The sequence below is a fragment of the Cibotium barometz genome, chromosome 10, assembly GCF_041138505.1.
Source record: "Cibotium barometz isolate CiBa-2024 chromosome 10, ASM4113850v1, whole genome shotgun sequence".
Classification (NCBI taxonomy): domain Eukaryota; kingdom Viridiplantae; phylum Streptophyta; class Polypodiopsida; order Cyatheales; family Cibotiaceae; genus Cibotium; species Cibotium barometz.
Window position 1 is genome coordinate 41,075,441 of NC_141055.1, and position 22,291 is coordinate 41,097,731.

At 47.8% G+C, this 22,291-nt stretch overlaps 1 protein-coding gene across 10 annotated transcripts in view; it reads right to left on the reverse strand.

The window, feature by feature from the left end:
• Window positions 1-546: 546 nt before the first annotated feature.
• LOC147634908 (dolichyl-diphosphooligosaccharide--protein glycosyltransferase subunit 2-like) overlaps window positions 547-22,291 on the reverse strand; it is a 62,660-nt gene continuing 40,915 nt past the window's right edge. For 3 of the 10 annotated variants that reach the window (XM_086804150.1, XM_086804147.1, XM_086804153.1), the window contains 5 exons: window positions 2,660-2,743; window positions 2,395-2,475; window positions 2,084-2,305; window positions 1,829-1,951; window positions 547-1,099 (listed from right to left, as the gene is read on the reverse strand). In XM_086804150.1, coding sequence (XP_086660276.1) covers window positions 983-1,099; window positions 1,829-1,951; window positions 2,084-2,305; window positions 2,395-2,475; window positions 2,660-2,743 — 627 coding nt within the window. In that variant the 3' untranslated portion in view covers window positions 547-982. The remainder of the gene's footprint in view (window positions 1,100-1,828; window positions 1,952-2,083; window positions 2,306-2,394; window positions 2,476-2,659; window positions 2,744-22,291) is intronic. The other 7 variants (XR_015266817.1, XR_015266815.1, XR_015266818.1 and 4 more) reach the window with 4 other exon arrangements.

Genomic DNA, 22,291 nt, shown 5'->3' on the forward strand with positions numbered 1-22,291 from the left:
TTTCAAGTACGAGACTTGCAACTGGTAGGAGACAAACATATCAAAAAGCTTAATTATATCCACATGAGAACATATTAGTTCTTGGGACCTTGGTGCCTTCTACTCCATGCCATCTCCCTTTTCTAATCCATGTTATCTCCTTGCTCTGAAACTAATAGGTTTTTATTTAGTTCAAAAAAAATTTGAAGAGACTCTCAGGAGGCCACAGACACGACCACCTTAGGAAGACTGTGTTAAGGGTGTACTACAAAGGAGGATCTACGTAGGGTAATTTAAATAAGTGTGTCTGTACATAGAGCCAAAAACTTTACTACAAAACCTTTCTGGTTGGATTTAGTTGTACCTGTATGGGGAAGCTTTTCCTTTTACTCACAAAATGGACCACCACAGAAATGAATCCCCATTTTCTCAGGAGGAAAAGCTTCCCACTGCCACTCCTTCCTACCCCCTCATAGAAAAGATGCTTTGTGCAGCAAGGTAGCCATTAAAGGACACTTATGTGATGCTTACTAAGTTCCAGCATATCAGATCAAAAATCCACATAATGGCTCAAAGAGGTCAGTATCATAGCACAAAAGAAATTGAAGATGAGCCATTCTGATAATTTAGGTGTCGTGCCATCAACGATGTCTGGAGCTAATGTCCACACTCGACGTAATCACGGCTCAAGAAAAATTCAGCGCGCTTCTCCACGTCAAAATAGGCCCCAACACATGATAACCGAGCCTCAAGGAGTGGTAGCTGCCACCTTCAATGTCTACTCTCTCTAGTCATAACATTCTCTCCTTCATAACACGAACCTTCTCTCTCAAGTTCCTTGCTAAAGAAAAAGTCAAGATAACAAATTGATGGGTTCTATAAGACAGGTCAATAATTCCTACAAAGCTTCAAAAAGACTCTTTGCCTCATTGCCCACCTATAACCTGTTGAACCTTCTTCCATGCTCGAGTTGCCACTGATCCAGTCTTAGGATGCCTTTCACTCATGCAGTTTTGATTTTCGATGATGAATCAGCCAGATGTGACAAAAGATAATAGCCGGGTACAGTTATGAACATTGCAAGGATCCCGAGTAGCTTCAAAGTCTGGAACAGATTGAACTGCAATAAAAAGAAATAAAGGCATGTTACAGCTGCAGTGACACCTCAACAGCATATAAAATTCAATCACATCATGCAGGCTTCTCAACATAAAGTCGCCACCAGTCATTAACCTAAGGACATCCATGTCCACAGCCCATGAGCATGACCATCCACACTTTTTTTTTTGGTGAAAGCACTGTTCACATGACCATCCACACACGCACGCACGCACAGATCTTTGAGGTACAACTTGTGACACAAGAACAGACTTCCAGATAAGAATAGAGAGGGACAGAAGTGGAAGGCTATAGAAGGTGTGTAGCTCTCATGATCCAGACAAGCTTCATCCTCCTACTCGAAGGTTCCTGAGTGCTCTCTCAGGATTCACACAAAGCAGTGGGCATAAAGAGGAGGGTATCCTCCTACTGCATGAAGGTGGGAAAAGGGAAGTGGTTCGTCCGCATAAACCTCCTAAGGTCATGTTCTAGTGGAGAACAAGTGTCAAAGTGAGACGAGAAGGGGGAAAAAAGATGAGTCATACTCTGTGTGCTGAAAGGAAAGGCTGCCATGGAAATGGCAAAAGCCTTTCAAGGCCACACCATTCCATTTCACAATAATCCAGACGTAGACTGACACACCAAACCCATTGAAAAATGAATACATTCTTTCCCATCTTTGCATTCCACCATGTCAACACTAAATTAAGAAGTTCTACACAGTCAACACAAGTTTCAGTTGTCAACTGACCTTTAGCCAAAACAGGATATAAAGTCCTAGAATACTTGCAATTCCTGCATGGAAAACGAGAGCCGCAACCATTGGAAGCCCAGATGTCGGGAAGCACTTGACATTTGAGTTCAGCAATTTAAGCTACCCAGCATAAAAGATGAGTTAGGTTTCCAAATTTCATGCTAGAACACAGTGAAAAGAGGTAAACAACAGTCTAAAAAATCTCCACAAACATGTAAACAAATTTGTATTAAGGCCTTGATAGGAGATTACCCCGACCAGGAAGCCTAATAGAGGCACAAGAGTGAGAACTAGAAATGCATTTGAAAGTGTTGAAGGCGCCCGTTTATCTGCCGGGCGGAACACGTGTGTGATCTCTGGTTTGGGCCCATACTTGGATGGGACATCTGCAATTGCGTTAAGTTTTGTTATGCCTTCAGGGGGTTCGGGCAGGTCTAGTTCCACAGTTCCCAAATTCCACATGAGTGAGTTCTCCTGCGAGAAACAGATATAATCGTATCCCAACCAAGTAAAGTCCTACAGCTCAAACAGCATTTTCACAAGTCAATTTGTAAAGATCTAACCATAGAGGCATCTCCAACAATTAGTTCAATTGTGTACACGCCAGATAGGTAATTAAGCTTCTCCACAAGACCAAGGAGGTCCTGCATCACGAGTGGAAGGTAAATAGGTCACCACTATGCTGGACTTTCAGGCCAGTGCGTGTGGCCAACAGACAACACAATTTTTAAGAATAACCTTAAAGTCACACTCTCCCTTCCACACTTTGAGGATAGAATCTCCTAAAACAAGAGTTTGTGCAATTCAATTAAAGGAAGCATATCATACCAAACTCAGCTCCAAGTGCTTTCCACTTGGTTTTAATAGAAACAGATGCTCCGCTTTGCTCTCATGCTTCAACTTCACAAAGGCCTGAAGCAAAAGGGCACTAAAAAAAGTTGGCAACCTCAAGTTTTCATTACAAAGTGAAACAAAAGAAGAAATTCTATATAAGTGCCTGCCTTTGCTTGGTGGTTTGTGTGCACGCGTGTGTGGAGAGAGAGAGAGAGAGAGAGAGAGAGAGAGAGAGAGAGATTTACATACATAATTTAATAACTAAATCTTGTGAATGTATATTTATGTATGGTAATTCATTTTAGTATTTTTTACTTGTATATTAACAGTTGGATTATGCTATCACATGTGACAAAATGATGAATATATTTTTTAATATTAATTACCTATACTAATATCGCTTTATATAATTAGTTTTATATTTACCATTGTGTTATTGTAAATGGCTATTTTATGTGATATCTTTTTCTATACTGTTACTGATTTTATATTAACTAGTGAGAGGGAGAGAAGACAATGCACAGAGTTACGCTCGATAGAGGAGAGGAAAATGAATTTCAGATACCATGACAATGCATCCTTCTGGACCCAATCAGGCGACAGAGTAAAGCGGGGTTTCTTCCAGATTACAGGCCCTCACCACCGCTGAGACGGGATCCGCAAGCTAAGTCGTCCAGATGGCACCATTGAGTCACATCCCCCTCAGGTGCAGGCCATTGCCACAGATTTTTACAGAGCTCCTCTCGGCCGGTCCCCTCACTCCCCAGATCGAGACAGCGAGAGTATGGCAGCACACACGAGAGGTGCTCCCCCGCCTCCCCCCCCCCCCAGTTTCCCCTGGAATGCAAAGATTTATGAGCTCCCCCTTCTCAAGCAAGGAGCTGAGTAACGCACTCCAGGCCATGCCTCGCAGAGCAAATGCCCCAGAGCGGACAAACTCCCGATTTCTCTCTTCCTTCATCGCTGGGACCTCATAGAGGACATCTTTCAGGCCGCCTTCAATGAGATCATGATCACTGGCCACATGCCGGAGGGGTTTTCAGAGGGGTTCATTCACTTGATTCCCGAAGACGGTGGTCACCGTTGGCGGTACAACAGTGGCACCCCATCCCCCTTCTTGGCAGCGCCTAACCAAAGTCATCAGCCACTGCCTGCAGGCTCACCTCCCATATTTGATTCATGGCCCTCAGACATGCTTCATCCATGAAAATGGCATCTTGGATAACATCTTCACTTTTTGGAAGGCGACCGCCCACGGCCCACTTTCGCCAAGAAGACATGGCAGTGCTGCTCCTAGACTTTGAGAAAGCCTATGACAGAGATGGGATTCCCGGCCAGATGGATCCAGGGAGTCTCAGCGCTTTATTCTGTCGGGTCCTCATTCAGGGGGCCAAAGGGGACAGGTTTCCGATTTACCAGATCAGTCCGTCAGGGATTCCCACTCGCCCCCTTCCTCTTCTTCTTTGTTGCTGAGGCGATGACCAATTTCTTGGATGCCCAGGGACCTGAGCTGCAAGGTCTTGGTCTCCCCATCTCCTCAAAAGAGGAGCTTCTTGACTCTGAGCTTGCAGATAATACCGCCATCTACCTCTCGAGAAAGGAGAGGAATCGTCAGAGATTTGTGCAGACCATCGAGGCCTTCTGCTTAGCATCAGGAGCTTAGATCAACTGGCATAAGTCGTGTGGTTTTTGGGTTGGACCTTCACCCACCCCGTCTTGGAGACCAGTTAAGTCTTTTCAGTGAATTCCCCACGGACCCCGGTCAGATATTTGGGATGAGGGATTGATGTCACCAAAGCAACAAATGGCCCCTCTTCTTTTGAGCATCGGAAAGAAGCTCCTTTACTGAACCACTACCCGGCTCTCCCTTGCTGACCGCATGGTGGTAGCTGCTCTTGGCCACCACTCTCCAGGGCATGCCTCGGACAAGTGCATAGGTTGAGCCAGAACTTTCTTTGGGCAGGGACAGACAACCGTCCTACGAGGGCCAAGGTGGCCTGGAGGGTAATAATTCAGCCCCATCATCGTGGTGGGTGGGCATCATTGATCCAGCTATTCACAACAAAGCCCTCCTAGGCAAGCTGGTCATTCGAGGACTTCAGCGAGAGGATAAGCTCTTAGCTCGGATATCGGTCCACATGCCGTCTCTTGGTGGAACATGGACCCCCTATGTGCGGTGCTTCTTCACGAAGGCCCAACCCTACAGACTCGGATCCTCCTTCAAGGACCGCTTTGCTACCAATTTGATCAAAGCTTGGGACCACCTCAAGCCAGCCCTCATTTAGTTACCCCCGACCTCTTTTGAGGAGAGACTCCTGTAGGCATATGCTCACTTATGGTAGTGCTGTGTGTGAACAGGGCTTAACCAAGGGCACTTTTTCCCATGTGGTTTTTCCCCTTGGATATCAAGTGTGAAAGGACACTCTACATATAATATTTTGTACTTCTATATTATATGGATGTGACACACATGCAAGGGTTGACTTGCATTTTGTGGCTACCACACTTTTGGCTCTCTCTCTCTCTCATTTCTATGTGTGAGCTTCTCCATCCTGCACCTAACCCTAATGTGCAGGTTTGTGTGTGTGAGTGTGTGAGTCCAACACCAACAATTGGTATCAGAGCTGGGGGCTACCTGTGGATTTCTATCCCTGAAATCTGCAGCAAGCTGTGAATTTCCATCGGCCGGATCCGTCGCCTGCAGATTTCCGTCGAAGTTGTAGATTCCGTCCATCGCCCAGCCCAGTCAGCCGCCTCCACCCAGCCCTGGGCCAGCGGCGTTACTGCGCAGGCAACCACCTCCGCCCAGCCCAGCCGGCTACGGTACTGCCCAGGTGGCCGCCGCTGCGCGCCTCCCGGCCGGCGGCGCTAGTGCGCCCATCACCGCCGCCGCCCCTCCCGGCTAGCGGCTCTACTAGAGCCAGGACCGCCGCCGTCCAGCAGAGCCTCCGCCCCGCCGTCCCTGCTCCGCCGCCCAGCGCCCACGTCCGCCACCCAGGTCCTCCGTCCGCCGCAGCTCAGCGCCCATGCCCTCCATTCACCCGTTTTCGCCTCTTCTCACCTGCAGTTCATCCGCCTGCACATCAGTACTGCCCCTCCACGTGCAGGTACTTGTTTTCAAGGTACAAATAAAAAAACAAAACAAAACAAAACCAAAAAAAAAGGGAAAAAGCTTTGCAAGCACTCTGCTCCAGGTTCAACAAATTTTGGGGGATTGCCAGGAAAATTTGAAAACTTGCAGGTGATCCAAGGTTCATGCAATTTGGGGGATTTCTCAATTTGAGGCCAAATTGAGAAATTGGACAGGTTGCTTTGCTTGCAATTTGGGGGTTTTCCAAATTGAGGTCAAAATCAGCAAATTGAGCCTCTTTCAGTTGCAAAAATTTGGGGCTTTTGTGAAAATTGGCCAATTAACTGCACATTGAAGCGATTGGAGTGCATAAAAATTGGGGCTTTTCAGATTGGAGCATGTAACTGGGCATTACAGCTGTGATTTGTCGCAATTGTATACACATTGTGTGTAATTGGACAATTTGGTACACGTTTACACTCGCTTCAGTTTGCAGGCAAACATTTGCACAGGACATTTCGTTGCCTGGCAGTGCACATTGGTGCTTGGTTTGCTTGCAGGTATATTTTGTTGACATGGCTTAAAATGCTACAGATGGATCTAACTACTCCCTCTGGAGTTTCATGATCCGTAATTTGCTGGTAGCCAAAGGGCTTTGGGGCATCGTGTGTGGTGATGACACACGTCCACTTACCATACAACCAGCCACGCCTCAAAGGGGAGGTGCTCAAAGAGCTCCTGAAGTAGAACCTGCTCCCACACAAGAGCAGAAGAGATGGGACTCTAGGGATGCACAGGCCATGTAATTGATAGCCCTTTCAATGAAAAGGACTATTATTCCACACATTCGTTCTTGCAAGACATCGAAGCTTGCATGGGACACATTGGAAGCAATGTATCAAGTACACAACGAGGCAAGAGTTGCCTACTTGAAGAGGCAATTGGATCTTCTTTCTATGGATGAGGGTGATTCCATGGCAGATCATCTCACCAAAGTGAAAGATTTGCACGAACAATTTCTCAACATTGATGAGGTTATCCAAGACAGACAGCTGGTCACCAACACTCTTCATTCTTTACCACCTTCCTACTTGGGCTTTCACACCTTTCTCAACCTCTCAATGAGAGGAGGTGGTGATCCCGTCACTTTTGAAGAGCTGGTGGGTTTACTCTTGCAGGAAGAGCAAACAAGAGCAAACTTATCGAGCAACCGTGGTGGAGACAAGGCATTTACAGCCAAGGATAAGGGTAAAGCAAAGAGCTTAAGCATGGGGGACAACAGTCTAGCAAGGCTGGTCATGGACAGCCCTCTTCTGGTGGTGAAAAGTCTGACAAGGGGGATGCAAACAAGCCCAAAAAGAAGGGCAAATGTCACTACTGCCATAAGCCTGGACACTACATCAGTGAATGTAGGAAGCGGATTGCAAAAGAGAAAAGGAAAGAAGCAGGCAATGCAGTAGCAGACTCTTCTGATGACAAAGCACAGCAATCAGCTAATGTAATCCAAGAAGAGTACACTTTTTTGGTCACATACACTAGTGGCACACCAAGTGCTTCAGACGATGATATGTCTTGCATTTCATCTGACAGACAGGATGTATCATGGTATTTTGATAGTGGTGCTTCGAGCCACATCACTTCATGCAAAGATGTATTTCAGCACTTGGTTTATGCTTCAAATGGCCGCACTGTATCATGTGCAGATCATACCACATATCCAGTAAAGGGAATTGGCAATGTCATACTTATTGCGGCCAATGGTGCCAATATGTATGAAAAATGCATTGTATGTTCCAGGGATAAAGAAAAATCTGCTCTCCGTCTCAGCCATAAACGACCAAGGTTTGAAGGTTGAATTTGAAGATGGGAAGTGTTTGGTAAAAGACCCATCAAAGGGTTATGAAATAGTCACTTCTGGAACACGATACAAAGGCTTGTATAAGCTGGACAGCTATGACAAGCGTACTTATGATGCAAATACAGTGGCTGTCCACACTCCTGCTATGCATGATCCAGAGCTATGGGATGCTCGTTTTGGGCATGTAAATTTTCGGAGTTTGATGCTTTTGCAGAAGCATCATATGGTTGATAATATGCCGCATCTTGAGTCTCCACCAAGACATGTATGTGAGGGGTGTATTTTGGGAAAGATGCAACGAAAACCATTCCCCAAAGATGGAGCTGTTAGAGCTGAAAGTAAATTACAGCTCATACATAGTGATGTATGTGGTCCAATGCGGACACCATCCATAGGGGGGCATCTTTACTTCGTCACATTCATTGATGACTACTCCAGGTTTGCTTGGGTTTACCCTTTGAAAGCGAAAGCAGACACTTTGTAGCAATGGCTGAAAATATGTGTGGATGTAAAGTCCAAGCACTCCGCTCAGATAGAGGTGGAGAATACATGTCAAATGCATTCAAGGATTATATGCTTCAAAAGGGCATCAAACACCAATGTACTGTGCCTTATACACCGCAGCAGAATGGTGTCGCTGAGAGGAAAAATAGATCTCTCATGGAGATGGCAAGATGCATGGTGAAAGCACAAAAGTTGCCTCACAATTTTTGGATGGAAGCTATAATGTGTGCAACTCATGTGTTGAACAAGTGTCCAACAAAAGCTTTGAAAACCATAACACCATTTGAGGCTTGGTATAGCCGAAAGCCAATAGTGGATTATATGCGTACATTTGGGTGTTTGGCATATGCACATGTGCCAGAACAACTCCGAACAAAGCTAGATGACAAAGCAATGAAATGCATTTTTGTGGGCTACAGCAATGAGAGCAAAGGATACCGTCTTTATAATCCAACAACACAAAGGATTTTTGTCAATAGAGATGTGGTATTTGCTGAAAATTCAGAACAGCCCATGTACAGCTTGTATAAAAGTAATGATACAGGCATACACGACATGTTTGATGGACTATTACCCATTGCAATTAGGGGGGATTCAGATCAGCCAGCCCCTACACAAGAAAATCCTCATGTAGAACATGTGGATCAGCCAGCCATTCAGCCCCCTTCTATGGAAGAAGTGGAAGATCTTGTCAAGGAAGAGCAAACAACCATAGACACAGCCAAGTCAGTGCCAAGATGGTTGCTGAAAACTTTGCAAGAAAGCAAACTTGCAGCTCCACTCACAGGTAGAACAAGGGCTAGTTTCAACCATGCATTGAATATACATCGAATATACATCGTGGGGAGTCTGCATTAGCCATGGGTGGTCTCTTTGATTCAGAAGACCCTTCTTCTTATGAAGAAGCACATGAGAATGAGCATTGGGTGCAAGCTATGCAAGCTGAAATCTCTTCTATCATGAAGAACAATACTTGGGATCGTGTGGAATTGCCTAAAGGCAAGCATGTCATTGGAACAAAGTGGGTGTACAAAGTCAAAAGGAAGTCTGATGGTACTATTGACAGGTACAAAGCAAGACTTGTGGCTAAAGGCTACTCCCAGAAAAAGGGAATAGATTATGAAGAGACTTTTGCTCCTACTTCGAGAATGACCACAATAAGATCAGTGATTGCATTGGCTGCACATAAAGGATGGAAAGTGCATCAACTGGACATCAAAACTGCATTCTTAAATGGGGATTTACAGGAGGAAGTATATGTAAATCAGCCCATTGGTTTTGTAGTTCTTGGTGAGGAACATAAAGTATGCAGGTTACACAAAGCATTGTATGGGTTAAAGCAAGCTCCAAGAGCTTGGTATGATAAAATACATGCTCATCGAACCAGCCAAGGTTATGTGAATAGTCTAGCTGAAAGCACATTGTATGTGAAGAAAACCGGTGCCGATATTCTCATAGTCATCTTGTATGTAGATGACATGCTCATTACAGATACTAGCAAAGCACAAATTTCAGATTTGAAAGCTGAATTTGATATGTCAGATTTGGGGCCTTTACACTACTATCTTGGCATACAGTTTATGCATACACATGATGGCATTGTTATGCAGCAAACTAAGTACATAAAAAGTTTGCTAAAAAGGTTTCACATGGATGAATGTAAGCCCATTTCTACTCCAGTAGAACCAGGTGTAAGGCTTACTATGCATGATATTGGAGAGCCTTTTGTGGTCGGCATTTACAGCCAGGCAGTTGGATGTCTCATTTACTTGAGTAACACGAGGCCAGACATATCTTTTGGGGTGTCTTTGTTGAGCAAATTCATGCACAGCCCAAGCACAAAGCATTGGCAAGCAGTCAAACGCATATTTTGTTATCTTCAGGGTACCCTGGATCTTGGTTTGTTCTATCCCAGGGGGGGGCAGCTTGCAGCTTTATGCATACAGTGATTCAAATTGGGCTCGTGATTATGATACCAGGCAATCCACCAGTGGGAATTGTTTTTTCTTGGCAGTTCATGCATATCTTGGTTGAGTAAAAAGCAACCCACTGTTGCCACATCTACTTGTGAGGCTGCGTACACGCACTTTTGGCTCTCTCTCTCTCTCTCTCTCTCATTTCTGTGTGTGAGCTTCTCCATCCTGCACCTAACCCTAGTGTGCAGGTTTGTGTGTGTGAGTGTGTGAGTCCAACACCAACAACTCCACCAGCCCTTGATTTGGAAAACCCTCTTCAGGAGCATCATTGTACAGAAGTAGGACCCTTTAGGATATGATTTTGTCGTTTGTTGTGGCCCCATTGTAAGCCCCAGTCCAGGATATGTCAGGCACAAGCTACGTAGGTATTTCCTCAGCCTTAAAGTGTCGGTCAGTCAGTCAAGTCCCTTAACCCACTTGAAGAGAATCATTCATGCATGTAGAAGTCAGTAGAAGCCTAGGGTTTGCATTAGGTCATGGTCTGCATTTCCATAGCATTCATCTCATGTGCATGTGAACCATTGCATAAGCATATAATCCATTGCATAAGCCTCAGACCATTTTATCCAAGCTTATTATCCAGTCAACAGCATTAATATCCAGTCAGCCAGCATTATTAGCATTATATTCAACATATTAGCAAGTCGTGATGAGCAGCTGACCTGTAGCAGCCAACCGACCAGCCCATCCCATGCATATAAATAGAAAGCGTTTGCATTCATTCAGGCATTCCAGCATTCAGCAATCATCAAGCATTCAAGCGATCATCATCTAGTAAGTGTCTACAGACTGCAGCGCATCCTCTTCTGCTCATCGTTGGAGAAAACACAGCTTCTTCACCATTTGCAGAAAACGCAACATCTCAGCCTGTATACCAGCCTTCATCGTTGCATATTCACAGCCATAGAGCAGTCTCCAATCAGCCTTTCTCTCAACCACAGTTTGCTGCCTTCCTACAGCCCCTTGGAAGAGTGCATTGACGTCGAGATTGGTCATCATTGGTGCTCCTACAGCAGTGTACAGTTAGCCCGACTCTTGGTCTTCCGAAGGTCTTGCGTTTGGCTTATCTACAGTCCCAAAGTCAATCATACAGTCATTCTCTTCAAAGAAATAAAGCAAATACTCCTAGCAATAGGAAGGGGCCCTTCAGTGGGTAATTTGGGACCCAATTAGGTGTACAGATCTCTCTCTCTCCCTCTCATCTCTTAAAGTTTGAAGTGTTAAAGTGGATTACTAAAGACTCACGAAACTCAGGATACAAAAGGCGGTGTGAGACTTTGTGTGACAGGATCCTTCGTCTACGCATAATTCCGCTGCATGTTACATTGGAATCAGATTCAGCTTGTCCCCACACACTGCATCCTAGCGTGAGAGCATCCTTGGATGGTTAAACTTCGCTTTGGCATGACCGCCGACTTCAGAAAAATGTCTGCAGAGGAGAGTACACATCAGCAGGAACATGTCTCCCTCAAAGGAGACCATACTCTTCCACCAACACCAGATACCATAGCTCTACTCTGAGCTCAGAAGCAACTTTTCATGGATACACCAACATATCCTTAATGACATTAGGGAACAAGGGACTAAGGTTCATGATCATTTTATCCATGTAAAAGCACCAGTAGATGAGTTAAAAATCAGAGCGCACGAGTTATGGAGAGGTGGAGAGATTCTAGGCTTTATGGTGGAGGAGGTTTAGGAGAAGATGTGGAGATGCCTCCTAGGTTCATGCCCACGAGTTCCTTCAGTGAATCAATGTAACCATGATGCATATATAAGAGGCAACTCAGCTAACACAATGTGTGCATGATTATACTAATCACACCTATGCTTATGTTAATCCATGTGTTAATCTTCTTAGCTTAAGTGTTTCATTATGCTTCACCATGTTGCTTCTTGATCATTATGTACCACCATAATTCCTTCATTTGGTATCAGAGCTAGGTTAATTAGATATTAGCATCCCTATTGAAGAGTAGCAACTTTCATTAGCACTAATCCTGATTATTAGCATAGTCACCCCTCTCTTAGCCATCTGCAGAACCCTTCTCCATTGGAGGACTCATATCGCTCCATCCAAGGCAGCTTCTCCAAAGCTCTTGACTTGGGCCATGAACGTCACTCAAAGGCACTCCAAATCGGTACAAACATTTCTAGAAAAGGCACACGCTGCAGCTCGGGAGACGTCAATAACAGTTGCCCAAACTTCTCAGTAAATCGCCCTTATCTGCACATTCAAATCATTTGAAGTCGAATCAAGCTGACCCCAAGGGTTTTCCTACATGGCGAACACGACTGGGGGCTCAGATTTGGGTAAATTTGCTTCTTTCTCTTGATTTCAGCTCTGTGGGAGTTTTGCAACAGTTAAAACAAGATTAAGCAAAGCTTAATACATTCACTCATTTTCTATGTTGGTCTCGAGGGCTGGATGACCCTCTCCCCCACAAAGGACTACAGTGGGGGGATCTCTTTAGTGGGTGAGGATTCTTGACTTTCATGATCACCAATGGCACATCAACCCTCCTCCAACCAAGGTGGCGCCCGCAACAGTTCTTGGCACCTATAGCTCTAGGAGAGCCGACCTCTGACTCACGTCTAGTGGGATCCAAGCGAGCAGGAGTGGCAAGACCCCTTCAGCCCAGAGAGCCCGGCCCCTTTTTTCATTACATGGTGAGGATGGGTCGTAGGATACAGATTCACAAGATTGATGGCACCCCGACAACAGCAGACCACTGGGCCACCCACGACATCTCTTCCTGCTTCCTAGGAGATTTTTGGAAGCAGTTATGGCACAACTACTGGCCTAGGAAAGTCACACTCTTTCTCTGGGCATTAGCCCACCGCAGCCTCGCTACCGGCACTTGGTTGGCCATCGGAGGGAATGGCCGGCACAGTGCGTGCGATGCAACCACCCATGGAGTTGGGGCGGCACAGCCTTTGGGACTGTCCAAAAGCGCAACAGGTTTGGCAAAAGATCCTTTGCCTATACCCGATGGTGCAGTCCACTCCGCATACTATCATGTGGGGGCAGAAGCCTAGGTGACTGAGATCGACCCCACTCTTTTCTATGAGGGGGCAGCAGGTGGGCAGGTCCTCTGACTCTCACTGCAGAATCGATACAGTTCCCACACGCGACAGGTTTGCAGGGCCCTGATCTCCGGGCACTAGTCTGAGATGTGAGATGATAGATCATCAGCGGCATAACTGCATGGAATTTATGGTGGGCCCATTGCAACAAGGCCATTGAGGGTACTCTCACCCCTCCAAATGAGTCCATCTACTCCATTTGGACGGACCTCATTCATACCATCCGCGATCAGTGGGGGAAGCTTCACAGCTGGCCGAATCGCATGCGTAGATGGCAAGAGGCCTTCTTGCGCACATGGCACACGGGTCCCTTTCTCATTGATCAAGCCGGCGAGATTATTTGGCATTACAAGCCACATGTGTGGCTCTCTCTCTCTCTCTCTCTCTCTCTCTCTCTCTCTCTCTCTCTCTCTCTCTCTCTCTCTCTCTCTCTCTCGCTTCCGCCGCCCTTCCCTGTCCGCCGCCTCCCCTGCTCGCCGCCGCCACCCTCATCGCTTCCGCTGCCCTGTTAGCGCCGCCTGCGAGCAGGCCCTGTTAGCGCCGCCTGCGAGCAGGCCCTGTTAGCGCCGCCTGCTGTTCGCCCTGCTCTCTCTCTCTCTCTCTCTCTCTCTCTCTCTCTCTCTCTCTCTCTCTCTCTCTCTCTCTCGCTTCCGCCGCCCTTCCTTGTCCGCCGCCTCCCCTGCTCGCCGCCGCCACCCTCATCGCTTCCGCCGCCCTGTTAGCGCCGCCTGCTGTTCGCCCTGCTCGCTTCCGCCGCCTCCCCTGCTCGCCGCCGCCACCTTCCCTCCCGCCTGCTGCCCTGTTCGCTGTACGCCGCACAGGTCTGCTGGCAATGGCCAGCCTATCTATCCGTTAGGCTGGGCGCCCCTCTTTCCGCACCCACCCTTGCTCAGGCCCCCAAGGCAGCAGCATAACTCTCTCTCTCTCGCTTCTTCCATGGCTTCCACTTTGCGCAACCCGACGAAGGCGACCTTTATGGTCACAAACAAGAGGATAACAAATGTGGAAAAGGAAATGAAGGAATGGAAGGCAGAGATGGAGGGATGGTGGAAGGAGAAAGCAAACTTTCTCCAAATGGTATTCAATGAGGGTAAGCGGTGGAAAGAGGAGGAGGAGGACCTCATAGCGGAAGTCAAAGACCTTCACGGGGAAGTCAACACGCTCAAAGGCGTAATTTCAGCTCTTTAGAGGGAGCTTGCAGAGGCCAAGGCAAATGGTGGACTTGAAGAAGGTGAAATTCAGCCATCCATGATAGAAGAGCTCAAGGTTATCAAGGAACAAGTACGGGCAATTAAGGAAGAAGAGAAGCAACAAGAAGCAAAGACTTCCTCATGGGCGGAAGTCATCACCAAGACGCAAAAGAAGATGGATGAAGCGGAGAAGTGGATAGAGGTCGCCAAGAAGGGTAAAGGTAAGGAGATAACAACCCCTACACCTACAATCATTAACATGACTTTGGAAGAGGAACAACGAAGACGTACACGTGCTTTGCATGTGAGGATTACCGGCCTTAAAGATGGGGATAAAGTTGAAGAGGAGGTGAAAGAGCTTATGGTGTTGATGGGGATTGACAGTCCGACACACGCAAAAGCCTGGAGAGTGGGCAAAAAAAGCGGAGGCAACGGGGAAACATCAAAGGAAAGAGCTCTCATACTTCGCTTCCCTTCTATTGAGGCGAAGAAGGAGTTCTTGAAGAGACAACCCACTTTAAAGAATACAGGCATTTTTCTTGGTGATGATCTTACTCTTTCACAGCTTGCACATATGAAGGAAGTCATGCCAGACATTAGAGCGGCAAGAGAAAAGGGTAAGATAGCATTTTATAGAGAAGGGAGGGTGGTCATTGTGGAGCGACGCTCTACATGACGGTGCGAGACCTATGGGACCAAATTAAAGCTGGCAGCTTGGAACTGCAATGGATCCCTCAGACTTGATGTAGGTGCCTTTGAGGACAGCTTTAGAGATAGAGATATAGTCTTCTACTCGGAGACTCACCAGGCCCCTGGTCAGATGATGCCACAGGTGACAGGATACAGATGGGAGACAGCTTGCAGAGTAGGGACGAGATCGGTACACAGTAGTAGAGGATCAGGAGGGGTGGCAGTTCTTTTCAGGGAGGAGCTGCAACCGCTTCTACACATAGTTCGGAGAGATGATCAGGCCAGATATATGTGGGTGAGACTGAGGGCCGACACAGGCAGATTCCTGTATATTGCCATATGCTATTTTGCTCCTAGTACATCGACATATGCAGCACCTAGAGGGCAGTCTCCTTTCTCTGTGCTAGATGATGACATATGGGAGTTCTCTAGGGATGGAGACATCATCCTGTTAGGGGACTTTAATGCCCGGACGGGCAACCGCCAGACAGCCTTTTATGATACCTCGGAGGAGATGCTGAGAGAGTTGGACACTCTGGATATGGGATTAGACAGACGCTCACAGGATGTGGAGTGCACAGAGTATGGGAGATATTTGGTAGATATGGGGACTGCGCATGGGTTGGCCATACTTAATGGCTTGCAGAGGTTTCCGTCAGCAGAGCTGGATTTACTTGCTTTCCACATAGACATGGTGCTAGCACAGTGGATTATGTTATGGCTATGCCCAGCTTTGTTTCATGCATTGAGGACTTCACAGTTGGATCTCGGCCCATTGGGGTAGAAGTGGATCATGCATTGTTGACATTGACTATCTCTTTTCACTTTACCACAGCTCAGAGGACACGAGGGGCAGATCACACTCGATATACTTTTACCTCAGAGACTGATGCTGTCTACACAGATGGGATTTATAGACGTCTGTACACAGAGGAGCCAGGGAGACCTTTGGAGGAGTTGACCCATATACTGACAGAGACTTTACATGATGCAGCGAGAGAGGCATATCCACATACTCAGCCTGGACAGAGACAGCATTCTAGATGTATGCCCCAGAACAGCTGGTATGATGAGGAGTGCAGAGAGACCAGAGCCCGACTGCAGCGGGAGGTTGCTTTGGGAGTCACTACTCACCGACAGTCACGTATTGCCTTCCGACGCCTTGTGCGAAGGAAGAAGCGGGCCTTCCTTGCTCAGCTAGAGCAGGAATTATATCAGCTGTTCTTGAGCCAGGATTCGAGGGAGGCTTGGCGTCTGTTTCATGAGTCCTCCCCTGCTTTGGCCATCACTTCTACAGAGGTCTGGGGTAGTTATGGAGCATCTCTATATACAGTTCCTGGACAGACACCTTTTCCTGACCCGCCAGCACCATGCCCACAGACATGTACTTTCTTTACCGCAGAGATGGTAAGGAAGGCCATTGATAGGATGAAGACTGGGAGAGCATATGATCACGATGGATTGGTTGCTGAGCACTTTATTCATGCGAGAGACATGCTGGCAGAGCTTCTAGCAGTGATGTTCAATCGTGCTATGTGCGAAGGCTTACCCGAGACTTGGAGTAGGTCCACCATCGTGCCTATCTTCAAGTCAGGGGACCCTATGCAGCCAGGGAATTATCGCACTATTATGATTGGTCACACACTAGCACGATTGTATGCATCCATTCTTGAGCAGCAGTTGAGTAGATGGGCAGAGAGAGTTGGCATTCGAGCAGAGGGACAGGCAGGGTTCAGGAGAGGTTTCTCTACTCTTGACCACATCTTGACTTTGCGGGCCATTATTGAGGAGGGCAGGTCGCATGGGCGACGGATTTATTGTAGCTTTGTGGACTTCCGCAAAGCATTTGATACAGTGCCCAGAGCCAGATTGATGAGGCAATTACAGGAGATGGGGGTACCCACAGAGCTCATATGGGGAATTATGGCTTTATACAGATCAGTTGCAGGACAGGTACGCACCCCAGAAGGGGTCTCTACTTTGGTTCACTCCACTATAGGAGTGAAGCAAGGTTGCCCGTTATCTCCTTCACTGTTTGGTATGTATGTGGATGAGGCTTCTGACTACATTGAGAGATTGGGGGACAGAGGAGCCCAGCTAGCAGGTACATGGATCCCACTATTGTTATATGCTGATGATATTGTGTTGATCTCTGACTCCCCTGAGGGTATGCAGCGTCATCTGGATGCTTTACATGAGTTTGCACATGATAGTGGATTGTCTGTCAACCTTGGCAAAACCAAGGTTATGGTGTTTAACACCACGCCACAGTGGGTTAGGCGATCAGCTTCCACATTTACATATGGGCAGGAGATTGTGGAGTATACAGATGCATATACATATCTTGGGGTAGTATTCAGTGGGCAAGTGTTTTCGATGAGGAGAGCAGCAGAGACTAGATTGACTAGAGCACATGCAGCCCTGGGTGGTTTGGAGAGGATGTGTTCGCAGGTTCAGTTTCAGGAACCTCGAACGAAACTCTGGCTTTTTGACACTCTAGTGACATCAGCTATGCTTTATGGAGTGCAGATATGGGGACCTTCAGTGGGCCATCACAGCGCAGGCGGGTGGAGAGGTATGGAGAGGCCTTTGGTATCTATGATTGCTAGGCTTATTAGAGCCAAGGCTGTGGTACCTCATGAGATTATTCGAGCAGAGCTGGCGGCTGCCCCTCTGGTGATTGAGGCTCTTACGAGATCAGTCTCCTACATACATGGCTTGTGGGATCTCCCCCGAGACAGATATGCACGCCTCGCCCTGGAGTCCTCCCGACAATTAGCTTTACAGGGAGACACGGCTTGTTGGTATGGACAGATGACATCTTGGTTCCAGGCACATGGTTTTAGCATGGACAGATTGCCTCCCTTCCAGTATTCTCTGGAGGCACCCTCTCTCACTCTTACACGGACAGAGATTACCAGACTCATCCGTCAGGATTTAGTTCAGCTGGACATTAGGAGGACATGGATACAGCCGACTGAGGAGCTGGGCACGAAGATGGCTTTCTACAGAGAGCATTTTCTTCAGCTTTGATCAGACCCAGTTACATGGATGTACACTTGTCTCATGCAGTACGATGTGCTATTGGTCAGATTCGCACATCCTCACACCAGCTTGAGATTGAGATTGGCCGATATAGAGGTATACCAGCTGAGGCCAGGATATGCCGAGTATGCCATAGGGAGCCAGAGACAGAGCTGCATTATATATGCCATTGTACTGCATACTATGAGATACGTGGTCGTTTCCACTGTTTATTCAGAGAGGGTTTTGGACCACTTTCCAGAGTCATGGGGTACCAGGACCAGAGGTGTTTGGGATTGTTCTTGCTTGAGCTGCGGAGACATAGAGATAGCCTGCTTAGGCGCACAGAGAGCCAGACTCAGAGGCACATTACAGACTTCTTTAGTCCAGCCATCACTGCGCCAGATGGACCACAGCAGCAGCAGGACATGGATACCGCCCACACCAGGGGTACACTGATTGATCGTGCGATTGAGCTTGGGTGGTCCAGACGCCCACGACTACGGAGGAGGGCATCCCAGCATAGACGGAGGTTGCAGCGGCAGATTCGGATTATTCTTGCGAGGCATGCGGGACACCCAGTCAGGGTGCTGACCACAGAGGATATTGAGGAGATCCGCCAGTGTCCGATGCGGCACATATTATGAGATGGAGGTACCTCCATAGTGTACCTTCCAGTTCCAGTTTCATTTTCTAGGTGCCAGTACTATCATCTTTATTTTTCATTTTCTGGGTTTTTTTATCCAGACATTGTATCAGATCCACCATGATGTAACTTTTGGTCTCATAGGTCATTATGGCCTTTTGAAGACGTTAATATAACATTTCATTTCATTTCATTTCTCTCTCTCTCTCTCTCTCTCTCTCTCTCTCTCTCTCTCTCTTCACCAAAGCATGGAGAGCCGGGAAAGACTCAACACGCAAGCGAGCCCTCATCCTACAGTTTGCAGGAGAGACGGAGAGGGTCACCTTCATGAGGAAGAGGGTCATACTACGGGGTTTAGAGGGTGCTCCTATTTTCTTGGATGATGATCTCACGAGGATGCAGCTTGAGCATAGGAGAACTTGCATGCCACGAGTCTTACACGCGAGGAGAGAAGGCAAGAAGGCCTTCTATCGAGATGGTCGGGTCATCATTGATGGCCGGCCCATGGATTAGCGGTTTGGGGCCTATGGGACACAGACCAGGCCATTGACAGAGATACACATAGCAGTATGGAACTGTAATGGTTCATTATGGGTGCAGCCTGGACGACTGGAGCATGTTATGGTGGGGAGAGACATCATACTTCTGACAGAGACACATCAGAGCCCAGAGAGAGGGCTACCTCGAGTAGAGGGATTCCAGTGGGAGTCAGCATACAGGAGGACCACACGCCAGGGTACCTCGAGAGGGTCGGGGGGAGTAGCAGTCCTATTCAGACGGGAGCTACAGGGGAGACTGAGAGTGATAGCACAGGATCCAGAAGCCAGATACATGTGGATCAGCTTACAGCTCTCACAGGACAGGGTTATATACATAGCTCTATGTTACTTTTCTCCATCAGGATCCTCCTATGTCATTACAGAGGACATGCCACAGGAGGAGGAGATAGGAGCCTCGCCATACACTTGTCTGTCAGAGGAGATTATGCATTATTCTACACTAGGGGAAGTATTTCTTACGGGCGACTTCAATGCCCACACACAGAGTAGACAGTGTGAGGTGTATGACTATGATGACATGGAGATCCTCCACCCTGTGGATCCAGAGGAGATAGGGGCTAGTCGGGCATCAGAGGACACTGGACCAGACAGAGGACATTATGGGGACCACTTACTAGAGTTGGGAGCCAGGCATCGTCTCGTTATTTATAACGGGATGCTACAGTGGCCGGGATCAGGAGGGCTGACATGCTTCCCACATGGGGGTCATACACGGACCGGAGGCACGGTGGTAGACTACATTATGGGGTCTTTGGAGGCATCACAGCTTGTCACCTCATTCTCCATTCCACCTCGTCCTATTGGGGCAGATCATACATACTTGGCATTTTCACTAGCCGGATCACCAGTATCACCAGTCCCCCACATACCGACGCCACACACTACCATCTACTTCACACATGACATGGCAGACATATACACTGGCAGAGTAGAGGATGGGCTCCTACTCATGGATCCCCTGGCATCTATGGATACCATTACAGCCCAGCTCGCATCACTCCTACACACGGCTGCATTACAGAGCTTCCCACATCGTGTACACTCAGGAGAGCCTGTGAGACCTGGGACTATGCCCCAGAACAGATGGTATGATGACGAGTGCAGAGCCCTATACTCACGACTCCGCATACAGAGAGCTTTGGGAGCCATCACAGAGCAGGAGTCGAGGAGAGAGATGAGGAGACTTACTCGCCGCAAAAGGCGGGCCTTCGCAGAGATGCAGGAGCTAGAGATCTTTCATTTCTTCATGAGTAGAGATAGCCCTGTCTCATGGCGGCACTTTAGAGAGCCCCGGACCCCGACACCTATTGCAGACCCACAGACATGGCACACATATGCAGAGGGTCTATACCATGCCCCACAGCAGCCACCTATACCTCAGCCACAGGAGCCTCGACCTACCACAGCTAGCTTCTTTACCCACTCGATGGTACAGGAAGCTATCCGCCGCCTACAGCATGGACGGGCCGCCGACCATATGGGCCTGCAGGGTGAGCATCTCATATATGCAGTAGATTCTTTAGCTCCTTTTCTTGCACACCTGTTTAACAGGGCACTAGCAGAGGGTTTGCCTGCGGAGTGGACGATGCACACCATTGTGCCGATTCACAAAACAGGGGATATGCTCGATCCGAGCAACTACAGGACGGTTATGGTTGGCCACGTGCTGGCCAAACTCTATGGTGCAGTGCTGGAGCAGGAGCTTAGCTTATATGCTGAGCGAGCAGGTTTACGCTCATCAGGGCAGGCAGGCTTCAGGAGAGCTTTCTCTACCACTGACCATGTATTCACTTTGAGATGTATGATTGATCAGGCCAGAGTGAGGAAGAGAAAGCTCTATTGCTGCTTTGTGGATTTCCGCAAGGCATTTGACACAGTACCACGAGAGAGGCTCTTTCAGCGCCTGCAGTCTCTTGGCATACGAGCAGATATGACATGGGGCATCTATGCATTATATGAGCAGGTTTTTGGGCGAGTCAGATGTCCAGGAGGTATGTCCGAGACTATTGCTAGCACCATTGGTGTGAAGCAAGGATGCCCACTTTCCCCCACGCTATTTGGGTTATACATTGATGAGGTGGCTGACTTCATTACACGGGGAGGCGGAGATGGAGTTGATTTAGCAGGTACCTCAGTACATATTATGCTCTATGCTGATGATATTGTATTAGTGTCTGAGTCCCCAGGTGGTCTACAGCAGCATCTACATGCACTCCATGATTTCTGCACACAGAGGGGTCTTACTGTGAACCTTGGGAAAACCAAGGTTATGGTCTTTCATACATCGAGACAGGGCAGGAGTCAGCTGACATTCACTCTCGCCGGATGCCAGGTGGAGGTGGTGACATCATACGTGTACCTAGGGGTTACCTTCTCTGCAGCAGCCACACGCTTTACCATGGGTTCAGCAGCCAGAGCTAGATTGACACGGGGATATGCAGCATTGGCTATGCTAGAGAGACAGTGCCACCAGGCGCATTTTCAGGAGCCCCGGACGAAGGGGTGGCTATTTGACACATTAGTCACACCGGCATTGATGTATGGAGCAGCAGTATGGGCGCCAGGCCTTGCTACCCATTGGTGGACACAGATAGAGAGACCACAGGCTCTCATGATGGCACGCATGATACGCAGCAAACCGTCAGTACCTCATGACATTATCCGAGCAGAGTTTGCTACGCCTCCTATGATGGTAGAGGCCATATTTCAGACTATATGCCTGCTAGACAGATTCAGAGAGATGCCACAGGACAGATTATCATACAGAGCTTTTCAGGCATCTAGACAGTTGGCTGAGGCAGGAGACAGAGGATCATGGTATGCACAGGTCACACATTGGTTCTCACAGCATGGCCTAGACATGGATCATCTACCACCATTCCAGTATGACAGGGATGCACCACATATCCGTCTCTCTCATAGTGAGAGGAACAGAGTATTGAGACAGGATCTATGGCAGCTCTATACACGAGAGACATGGATATCGCCTACACAGCCTCTTCCACCGAAGATGCTATACTA